This window comes from Molossus molossus, unplaced genomic scaffold (assembly GCF_014108415.1).
Source record: "Molossus molossus isolate mMolMol1 unplaced genomic scaffold, mMolMol1.p scaffold_m16_p_13, whole genome shotgun sequence".
In the NCBI taxonomy this organism is placed as follows: Eukaryota; Metazoa; Chordata; class Mammalia; order Chiroptera; family Molossidae; genus Molossus; species Molossus molossus.
The window spans coordinates 59,527,652-59,539,312 of NW_023425348.1; the positions used below are offsets into that span (position 1 = coordinate 59,527,652).

The 11,661-nt window shown below is 52.2% G+C and overlaps 1 protein-coding gene across 1 annotated transcript in view; it reads right to left on the reverse strand.

The window, feature by feature from the left end:
- The window catches only part of PLEKHA7 (pleckstrin homology domain containing A7), a 203,870-nt gene that overhangs the window by 22,772 nt on the left and 169,437 nt on the right, over positions 1–11,661 (reverse strand). The window contains exons 11-13 of the mRNA XM_036259722.1: positions 5,050–5,572; positions 4,457–4,543; positions 1,876–1,929 (exon numbers count right to left, since the gene is read on the reverse strand). Of these exons, the coding sequence (XP_036115615.1) occupies positions 1,876–1,929; positions 4,457–4,543; positions 5,050–5,572 (664 nt within the window). The remainder of the gene's footprint in view (positions 1–1,875; positions 1,930–4,456; positions 4,544–5,049; positions 5,573–11,661) is intronic.

An 11,661-nucleotide genomic window follows, 5' to 3' on the forward strand; every position in this document is an offset into this window, starting at 1 on the left:
CTATCCTGTGCCTCAGTTTCTCTCTCTCTAAATTCCCTTTACCTTGAAATAAAACAAACGTGAGATGGATCTATCTTTCCCCCAGGACAACAATGAGTTTCAGCTCTCCCATACAAACAGGAGTCAGAAGACAGAGATACCCACTTTTCTGGCTGAGGCACTGTAGTAAGTTTCTCTTGCACTGGGCACCAAGCATGGTGAAGGGTGTTTCGTGGCGTACCTGTGCTGCTGCTGCTGGCCAAGCCTTTGCCCCAGGCCGAGGCACAGGGATGCTCTACGGTCCTTCAGTACATACAGGTCTGATGACATGGCCAGAACAGGGTGAGAGAAAACAGGGGTGGTGGCTGGCGATCAGGAAGACCAGGGACCAGGGATGTGGTGGCACACATGGCAGGTGGAAGCTGGGGCCTGGTGGGGATGGTGGTGGTGGAAGGACCCTGCCCTGTCCCATCAGGGCACGGGAGGATGGGCTGGGCTGCACATTCAGCCCACACCGCCCTGTCTGAGCACTTTGTACCCTGAGGCATTACTACCATATTTACAATATTTGTGTTCACCAGATAAATTAGAGATGTCCTGGTTTGGACAGATGTGTTTTGCTCATGTCCAAAAGCCAAGTCAGACTTTTGTCCATTGCACCTCCCTTCCTGAAGCCTGGGTAGACTCTGGAACATGAATGATCTGTCTCCATCTTCCCCCTGCCCTGGTCACACACCCACACCCTCGCTCCCTCCATCCCCTTCCCTTTAATCTCAGCCAACCCAAACCCTCTGGCTCTTCGAGGCTTCACACACGTGCCACCTCCTCTGGAGGCCTGCCCAGCACTGCAGCCCATAGTGCTCCTCATCATCTCAGCCCTGAGCACTGCGCCAGGTCTTTGTAAGTAAGTCTGTTGTTTGGGGATATTCTTTTTCCTCAACCCAGAGACCCTCAATTTTACTCTTGCATCTCCTCTAGGCTTCTTCAGAGCTGGGTACAGAGCATGTGCTCAATAGATACAGAAGTTAAATAGTTGATTTCTAAACAGACCTCAGTGCGGGGAAGCCCCCCCATCTGCTGTGATAGGGCCTAATGTTCGTACCCCACTTCTACAGGACTGAATGACCATCTCCGTGTTGAAACTTCTCCAGCCAGGTGCACAGGGGACTGGGGAGGCATGCCCCTGCGGCAGTCACTGGTGCCCTCCCCCAGCCCTGCACCCGCCTTCTCACACCGCCGTTAATTAAAGGTCACATTCCTTCAGTTGGTTCATGGCTCAGGCATAAGGAGTGCTTTTCACAGTGTGAGCTTTCAGAGAACCGTGTGAATGCAACAATGGCAGCTTTCAGGCAGAATGCCTCTCAATTCCACGGCTTTCTCGGGCTCTGTGCAAAGGAGGCTGATTTAGAGCCTGGAGCTTTATCACCAGGGATCATCTCCGAAACGGGATGGGATGGCGGCATCCCTCAGAGACACGTAATTCCGTGTGGAATCCTCTCCCCCAGCAACAAACAATCCACCGACCTACTTGTGACCAAAAGCACACATCAGTGGCACCCTATGAACCAAACTCACTCCCACCCCACTGGAGGCTCTGAAGAACCAACCAGTTATTATCTGCAGGGACCTTTGGGTTCTGACCAAGGACAGGAAGAGATCCGAATCTTGTGGCCTCGTTCTGTTAGACAGAGACCTTACAGCAGAATTCACAGGACACTGAGCCCAGAATCTGAGGCTGCTAGAAATCAACTCTTCTGACTCTGACAGCAGCTGTCTCCACCTGGGATCCAGACTTGATCAGACCTGCACTGTCTCTGGCTGGGGCTTGGCTACAGTGGAGCTGATGCTCTCAGAAAGGGAGTGTCCAAGGGAAGCAAGACCCCTGATGTCACTCACCTTTAGGTCCAGGTATTCCAGGTCTTTCTTCAGCTGGAGGTAGGTATCATCAGCCTTCAAATGAAGCACAGGGGGAAAAAACACAGTTTCAAACACCAAGGGTTTCCATGACTCAGGCTTCATGAATTATTTACATTGCACAGCACGGCGGGCAGGGACCACAGCAGACCAACACATCCAGGGCCACAGAGGAAGCACAAATGTTTCAGTACAGCTCGGAGCCTGCTTGCAGCCTGGTGGACCTTGCAGGTCACTGTGGGGAAAGCCAGCTTGTCCTCTCATTAGCTGAGGGCACGGTTTGATGGCAAGGAAGGGGGTGGCACACATCCCGCCAGAGGCTAGGACAGCAATGCAGTCAAGGCGGAGGTGATCTCCTGAGACAGAACTCCAGAGGTCCTCCTGGAAGAGGATGTGCTACGCCTGAGCTAGGGTCCCATCTATCACCAGTACTCCACATTTGTCATCAAACCTTTGCACTGGGTTATTCACATGCATGAAGCAAAGTGACCCCCTGACTGGTACGAATAAATGCTCGGAAGAGACGGAGAGATGACCTAGGTGGCCCAGGGAGGTCCCCTTATGACCTTGGGTTTCAGAATAACAAGCACCAGCAGCCACTGGATGTTCTTGAGAGTTTGGCTTCCTTGCTCAGCGTGGAGCCAATGTGGCCATGTCAGGAGCTAGCTGAGGACAGTCCAGTGTCAGACAGTCTGTCGAGTTCTTCAGAATAATGAGGAGGAAAAGTAAGAATACTGAAAAGGCCGCTCTCCAGGAACGTGTGCTTCCCACGTCCAGATCACGGAAGCTGTGTGAGCACTGAGGAGAGCAGTCCAGGCACCACTCCCTCAGCTGCAAGGCCTCCCAGCGAGCCAAGGTGAGTCAGGGCTCGAAGGTGGCCTGTCGCAGCTCTGACGTAAAACAAGCACAGACCACGCGAGGTAGTCAGGCAGTGCTCTTGAGCATGAGAAGCCTGAGGGACCACTGCCAGGGACACTAGTGATGAGCAAGATCTTATTTCTGCCCCTAAACTGTCCCCTTGCCCATCCCTAGTTCCTTAGTCCAGTCCCTATACACTTCCCATAGCAATAAGGACGGAGCAGTGTTATTAAATCATTAATAAATTATTAATATATTAATGTTACTAAATCAATGTTATCTAAAAATCACCCAAATTCACAACTTCGGGTTTTTGTAAGTGTTCCCTTAAATTCATTTTTTTAAAAGACATTTCCTAAGTCCCTCTGATCTCACTAAAACAGGATAAGGAAGGCGACAACCCCATCACCCTCCTTGGTCTTCTGCCGATGCCTGTGCAGCTCAGAGGGGCCCGCCTCGCCTGGGCCAGCAACTTCTTTAAGGGCTCCAGATGCTGGAGAGAGCAATTGCCTGACACTCCACGGAGCCTGCCTGCAAACCCCCATGTCCTGGAAAGTGCAGAACACTGTGCCAGGCAGGCCCTGGGCTTTGGGTATACCTGAGGCAAGTCACTTCCTCTACTTAATCCACTGCCTGCTGTGTGCTAATAATTCCTGTCCTACCTAACCTCTGCCCGGTCACTGTGAGGCCCACCAGGGTAAGGGATGTGCCCAAGGTGGCAACGGGGACGACAGCCAGCACAGCCCCTTGGACATGACCACACACCAGCCTGCCAGTCACTGCTCACAGCCAGAGAAGCCACAGTTCAGGGCCCTCACACCACATGCAGCCTCCTCCCCGGTGCCCGGGCACGGACCCCACCACCACGGCAGTGTCCGGCAGTACCATCCAGAAGCAAACAGGCAGGGAACGAGGGAGAGAGCCAGAAAGCAATACAGACTAGAGCGTGGGCACGAAGGAACACGGGCCAGCAAGTCACTCCCTTGCCCCTGGGGTGGCCCCGGGCCCCAGAGAGCCCACCAGTGCTGACCTGGCAGGTGGGAAAGGTCAGCTGGTGCTGCAGTAACTGGCCCACAGCGAAATTTCGCACACTGGCCAACTTGGCCTGGTGCCGCCGTAACCGGGTGAGCAGCAGCGAGAGCTCCTCCAGCTGCAGGTGTGCAGACACATTACGAGGAAATTAGCCACCGTAGGAGCACGATGCTATAATTACTCTTCGCCCCGCGCTGGGACAGCACTGATGTGACACCATTAGGTAATTACTGCATTAATTCTGTCATTAGGACAAATAAAGGCACTAGCAGAAAAGGTGCTGCTGGAAGTACTTTTTTCAGAAAACAGCAACCAACAGTGCACCCAGACTCACACTTTGAAGACAGTTAACTAATCAAAGCAAAGACCAGGAGAGGAGCTGACGAGAGAAAAGCAGGTGGCTGGAAAATGCTGCCCGAAAGAGAAGAAAAGCCCACATTCTCTTCCACTTCCCCCAGGTCTTCGTCGGATCTGGGACGGACCCAGTGCTGGCTGGGTGACCCTGAGCAAGTTGTTCGACTTCTCTGAGCCTCAATGTTCTCATCTCTAAAATGGGGGTTGATAACTGCCCTGCAGACTGCTTTTGATCGTCTCAGGGGGGAAACAGATGAGATGAGCCCTTTGCAGGCTGTACTATACCATTCACCTGGACGGGGGATGAAGCCCTACTCACCGATTTCCCATGTAAACTGGGAGCGCTGACAGTGTGGGTCATGTAACCCATGGAGGGCATGGAGCGTCGGTCCACGTGAGAGAAGTTCTGCAGGTGGGAGACAAGAAGTCACACTGAGGGCCGGGCCAGGGCCAGAACCCCTGCCACTCACTGCCAGGGCAGCCTGCCTCATGCACCTCACCTCTCTGAGCCTCACTCTAAATCTGTAAAAGGGGCATACACACCTGTCTCACTAGCTATAGCAGTGACAAACTGAAAGCTTGCAGAGTTCAAACTTAAGTTGGGTTATAAGGCATAATTAAACTGATTGAACACTGATGACTTTTCCTGCCTTCCATGCTGCAAGAAAGCAGGCTTATAGCTGTCTGCCCCGTGCAAGTTACTCATTTCTTAATGGCTCAAGAGTTCTCATCTGTGAAATGGGCATCATTATAGCACCTACTTCTTAGGGCTGTTGTAAGAATTAAAGTAAAGCCTGCACCTGACACCTAAAAGTACTGCACAAATGTTAGCTATTGTTACTGCAAATTGTTCAAATTCGTGTTCAAACCATGTGAGGTTCCCAGCTGCCAGGCAGGACTCCAGAGCCTCACCTTGGTGGTAGGGCCCCATGCCTTCCTGGGAGAACTGTTCAGCGAGATGTCCACGCTCCTCCGCTGGTCGGGTGGCTTCACAGTGACCCTCTCTGCGGGCGTGTGTGGCCGCCGGGGTGGGAAGACCCTCGGGGGCCCCGGGGGAGGGATGTCCGAGGGAGATGGAGGCACGGAGATGGAGCGGACCACCTCCAGCATGCTCCTGCTCCGGCCTTGGTCGGTGAACTCCGGGGAGCCCGCGGAGATGGGCGCCGTGGGGCTGCCGTGCCGGAACTGCTGGCGCTGCTGCCACTCGTACAGCTGCCACACGGTGCCGTCCCGGTGTGCCCGGCGCTCCTCACTCGACATCTTCAGGTGGCTGGCTCGGTCCTGCGCGTACTTGTAGTCACTCGGCAGGTTGCGAGGAGGCGGCGAGGAGCCCCCTGAGGGGTGCCGGGTGCTCTTGGGAAGAGTCTGGTAGTTTTCAGGGAAGGACAGGGACTGGCTGGGACCGTGGCGAGGAAGGGTCTGGTCCGGGGGCAGGCTGAGGAGAAAGGAGGACAGGTAAGATGACCCACAAGGGTCAGCCAGGCTTCCGAGTGAGCCCCGTAAGAACTCCAACGGACAATCAAGGCAGACATGCTGGACTTTCTCCTGGCAGAGGACTCCAAACCATTTTCCCCGTCAGCCTTGGAGTGTCGACCCTCCACCAGGCCGACTGGGGACCCCAGCCCATCACCTCAAGTGCAGTGTGGTGAATCCTGCCTTCTCCCCTCTCCCGCTTGACCCCGTCTGCTCTTCTGATGGGTGGGCACATTGCTAGGAACCTCACAAGACTCTCCCTCTGCCTGGTCTCCCAGCACCGAGTTCTACAGGTTCGTAAGAAGTGGCTGTCATCAGTTCCTTTCTCTGTCTACCACTCTAGTTCATACACTGATTAATGACCCCCTCCCCCATCACACAGACAACTTTGAGACCTTCCTCACTAGCTTGAACACTGTACGTCAGGTGCTCAGATCCAATCACTCCTGTGCTCCATAAACTTCAATGGCTCCCCACTGCTTATGAAATAAAGTCTAAACCTCTTTGCCTGGTCCTCACAGCTCTCCAGCATCTGACCTCAACCCACCTTGCAGTCCTGCTGTCTTCTCACTGTCTCTCCTCCTGGGGCCAGGGCTGAGCTGGGGCAGCCCTGTACTCACTGGAGTCCGAGAGGGAGAGCCTCACCCTGAGAGTGGGAGCCCAGCCTCCTGCACCCCTGGGCAACTTCTCCCGGGGGAAAAGCGGAGGCAGTCTGTCCTGGGGTTGAATCCTAGCTCTAACATCCACTGGAGAGGTGACCCTAGGCAGCTTGCCCCACTGCTCTGAGGCTCAGCTTCCTTATCTGTAACATGAGGACAGAATTACCTACCTCACAGGCTGCTCTGAGAGTCCGTGAGACAAGTGAGAGAGCAGGGTCCCGGCCTGCCGCACAGCAGGCACTTCACCTGCGCCTGCTCCCTCCCGGCACTCATCTCACAGTCCGGTTCTTCCCTCCCCACCTGCTTGGGCTGCCCTCACCCCACTCACCCTAACCTCACTTATTCTCCAGGAACTGTCCCGCCTCTTCCACAGAGGCCTTCTGCAACGCCGCAGCCCTCGGGGTTCCTGCTCTGACCTAGTTATTGTATGATTGGTAACTTTCCTGAGGTCCTGTGTTGCCAGAACCTTTCTGTACTCGCAAGACATCTCTTTTCCAGCCAAGCTGTAGATCCCTGCAGGGCAGGAACTGTGCCTCACATTCTGTGGGACTGTCCATGGTCTGAGAAAGGCTTGACGCATAAACAGCCTTTCAACAAATATGCCAGCACACAAAAGCTGGATACAATTGTGAAAACTACAACCAGCCATCTTGTTATGTGAAAGAAAATTCAGCAAAGGGCAAAGCATAGAGTTTTATCCAGCCTTAAAAGTCAAACCTGAGAGGTGGTATGATGTTGTAAAAAGAGAACAGGTGTCGCCCGGCCGGTGTGGCTCAGTGGTTGACTGTCGACCCATGTTCCAAGAGGTCGCTGGTTCGATTCAGAGCACTTGCCCAGGTTGTGGGCCTGATCCCCAGTGAGGGGCATGCAGGAGGCGGCCAATCGATGTTCTCTCTCATCAATGTTTCTCTCTCTCTCTCTCAAATCAATAAAGAAAAAAAATTATATAAAAATATAGCCCTGGCCGGTTTGGCTCAGCGGTTAGAGCATCAGCCTGCGGTCCATAGAGGCCCGGGTTCGGTTCCTGCTAAGGGCATGTACTTCGGTTACAGTTGGTCCCCAGCCTTGGTTGGGTCATGCGGGTGGCAGCCACTCGATGTTTCCCTTTCATGTTGATGTCTCTCTCTCTCTCTTCCTCTCTCTCCCTCCCACTCTATCTGAATAAAAAAGTGGAAAAATGTCCTCGGGTGAGGATAAAAAAAAAAAAAGTTTAAAAATATAGATATATCCTTTAACTCTAGAAAATTTTTGTGAATTACTGCACTGAGGAATTCCTCAACTCCATTTTAAAAAAGAGAGAGAGAGAGAGAACAGGTGTGAGAATCAGACAGGCCTGGGTTGGAATCCGGACTCTGCCTTTCCTATCAATTTTACCTAACAAGGTTCTACAGAGTGCCGACCGTGGGCAAGGCAGTGTTCCAAGCCCGTACTGCCCAGTGTGGTCTGCGAACGGGCATCAGCACCACCAGGTATGTCAGACATGCAGGTTATCAGGTCCCAGCCAAATGGCCAAGTCAGCAACTCTGGGGGTGGGGCCCAGCCACCTGTGTTTTAACAAGACCTTAGGTGGCCAACATTGTAATTGTCCTAACGTCGTTCTAATTGTTTTAAAACTCATCTCATTTAACACTTCCCAACTATATGACCTCGGCTGTCATGTATGCCCTCATTTCCTTGCAGTGAAGGGGGACACTAAGAACCACTTAATGGATTGTTGTGAGGATTAGAAATGGCATTAAAAAATGGTAGCTTTCTTCTCCCTTTTTATCGTTATCTTTGCCATTACAAGACGTAATGTTGAGATCTCTTCAACCCAGACTTGTCTAGTGTGTCTGTTTAGCCGGTCTCCTTGCCACTAGGTGGCAGGGTTTGCTGAACGCCCAGCGCCGGAGGGACTGTGCCTCTGAGGAAGGGGCAGCGCCCGAATCTTCTGGGAGTGGAGAGGTAGCGGCACCAACCAGGCCCGGGGGGCTTCCCCTGGGGAGCTTATGACTTTACTAACCACTGTTCACTCTGCCTGAAGCATGTCTGACCTGCGCTCCCACACCCCTTCACTCTGGCTCTGCGGCCCACTGGTGCCTGCCTCCGGTGTCCCATGGTCAGAGGCCCCCACCGGGCAGCGCCCCAAAGCCTGCAGCTTGTTCTCTAGCCTGTGCTCACTGCCTGTGCACGGCCACCACACACCCCCACACCCAACCCGGCCAGTGCTGGCCATTGGGAGGCCCTGAAGATCCCAGTCAAGGGTGAGCCCTGGCCCCAGAGGGAGGACACAGGAAGTGGGCGGGGAGTAAGACATGATAGGATCACCCTGGGAGCAGGCAGGAGCTCCCATAGCAGCTCTGCTCCTGCAGCAGATCCACCTGCTGGCCTCCAGCTCCAGCCTTACCCCAAGCGTGCTCAAGGTCCCCTGTCCTCACACCCTGCTCTGTAGCTATGGGGCCTCCCTGGTCTAAAAGGCACCAGACCGAACAGGATATTCTGATACAGCCACTACAAAATGGTCACATCAGAATGTAAAATCAAACTCTATAACCAATTATTTATTCAACAGATATTCCTCACCCTAACCTCCACATCAATTATTCAGGACTTCCACTTTCTACTTTGTTCCTAGCAGTAATGCTTGAGTCCCCAATTCCACCCCCACCCCAGCCTTCTTATTTTACAAGTGTGCATTAATTTAAATACTGGGGGAAAAGTAGAAGGCTAGAATTTCAAAATAATCTCTTAAAATGAATTAAAACTCTAAGGGTACATCAGTGTGTCTCCCCCAAACCATCATTCTAAAGGAATTTAATGATGTGAGACATAATATATCTCCAAGTACTGAAAGAACAGTTAGAAACAATTCCTTGTGTGGTCTAGAGCCACAAATACAGCCCAAATAACCCTCCTCCCAATGTCCCATGTGTTCAATGTAATGAGATTAGCAAAGTCTTAATCATTCACAATACAGAGATATCCATCGTCTATATTTTCAAATGGAGGAGGTTTCTTTATTAAGCAGCCAGATTGATTTATTACTTGACTGTCAGAGATTTCAAATATATCTTGAAGAAAAAGAAAAAAACCAACTCTGGGAATGCAAGGCTCAGTCAGTGCTTTCAAGCTACGAGAATGATCAGAGACTGAGCACTCTGCTTACTCAGAGACTGACCGCTTTCTTCTAGAAAGGGCAGTCCCACTCTCCCTTCAACTCCTCACTTTTACTCTTGAGCCCACTGAGAAGTGCTTCTACCACCAGACGGAAATCCCCCTCACTGCGAGTTCAGGACCTGCAGGGTCATGAACTGCTTTCAGCTACAGACCTGATGTCACCCTGCTCCTCAGATCAGCATGGCTGCAACTCCCATCTCACATCCTCGGGACAGTCCGACGCATTCCTGGGCCACCTCTCATCTGCTGGGCTCCCCGATGTGCCCCTGCCCCCCAGCAGATGGTTGGTGGGCTGCCAGGAGCAGTCATGCAGACAGTTCACAAGGAGTAACGCAGAAGGCACAGCCGTCCCACAGCGTTTGAAAGTCCTTTCTGCACCCCCCGCTTCCCTGCCAACACCCTCTGAACCACCATTCTCAGTACCGACGCCATGCCAGGCTGCTGTGGAAGTTCATCAACGGCCTTCACAGCTAAATCCAAACTCTTTGGCAGGAAACACAGGCTCATCAGGGTCAAACCCTCACCCTTCCTATCTGCTCCTACCTCTGGGTTCTCCTGCTCTGGTCTCCCCTCGCCAGCTCCCTACTGACTTCAGTTCCTAAGAGTTACATATAAGAGGAACTGGCTAACTTATGAGTTTCCCTTTGACCATTCTGTCTTCGCTGCAGGGTCTCTCTTCTGCTGCCAACTTCTAAGTGTTGGGGTACCATTTATATGCTGATTGTCCCCTATTGGCATGTCCAATCAGCCCTCAAACTTCAACACCACCATCCATATCCAAATGCCTACCTGACATCTCCCCTCGGACAGCTAATAAGTTTTGCAAACTTACATGTCTAAAATGGAAATCCTGATCCTCCCTAAACTTGTTTCTGAGCCTTCCCCATATCAGAACCACCCAGTTATTCAAGTCAAAATTCTAAGGATCCTCCTTGTTCCTCCCTTTCTGTCATCCTGGACATCCCACTCATTGACACGCTTTGCTTTTAAGCCTCCAAATGGGCCTCCAATCTATTTCTTTGTCTCCACTGTCACCATTCTGGATGACAACAGCCTCCTCCCTAGGCGCTTAACTTCTTTGTGAATTGTTAATCCTGTTACATCACTTACCTGCTTAAAACCTTCCCATGGTTCCCTATGTTGCTTTTTCAAATAAAATCCAAATTCCATACATTAACATGAGGACCTGCACCTTAATGTAAGAACCCAGCTTTCCCACCTCATTCAGCAGCGAGGTCCCTTAAAACCACCTCATGCTACACAAAGAGCAGAAGCTCCTCCCCAGTGCTTGAGCAGCAGCTTCCCTGTTCAACAAGACACAACATGTGGACAAACAGAACGGACACCTGCTCTGTCCCAGGTGGGAATGGATGAGTATCTTAGCTACAAGACAAAAGGCCTTCGTCCTCCTGGTCTGTCCCGCAACAATGTCTACCAGCTGTGTAGGGGAGTTCCACTGTGATTTCTCACCATCTACCTTGTCCAGCTGGACCAGAATGAAGAGGTTACACAACCCTGACATGCACACCACACTGCCACACCCAGAAACAGGAGACGCTGCTCCCCTGGGCGCGCATTGCCTCCAGGGCCCAAAGGGGGCACGTCTGGGGCTCACCCAGGGTGGCACTTTAGCTCGTGATTGTCAGGCCTGAGACAGACCTGGTCTGAGCTCTGGCACTTCCACCAGCCCTTCTCGCCCGTGGGGAGCTTTCTGAAGGCACTATGGCTTTACCGTCCGTGGTTGTTTTACAAGCCCAAGGACCGTGAGGGGTTTTGGTGTTTTCACAATGAAGACAAAACACAGTGGCCTCTGGAGACAATGGAAGCTGGGTGACCCTGAATTCTTCACGTTCATGAATGTGTCCTAAGTAATCTAAAATTATAATAAAATACAGACAGTGCTCTGCAAACAGCAAGGATACGTGTGCTCTACATAATTCAAAACTGCTTCTTCTTTCTTTTTTTTTTTTTATCCTCACCCGAGGACATTTTTCCATTTTTTGTTCAGGTAGTGTGGGAGGGAGAGAGAGGAACAGAGAGAGAGAGAGAGAGAAACATCGACGTGAAAGGAACACATCGAGTGGCTGCCACCCGCACGACCGACCAGGGCTGGGGACAAACTGCAACCGAGGTACATGCCCTTAGCGGGAACCGAACCCGGGTCTCTCCGGACCGCAGGCCGACGCTCTAACCGCTGAGCCAAACCGGTCAGGGCCAAAACTGCTTCTTGAAGGAA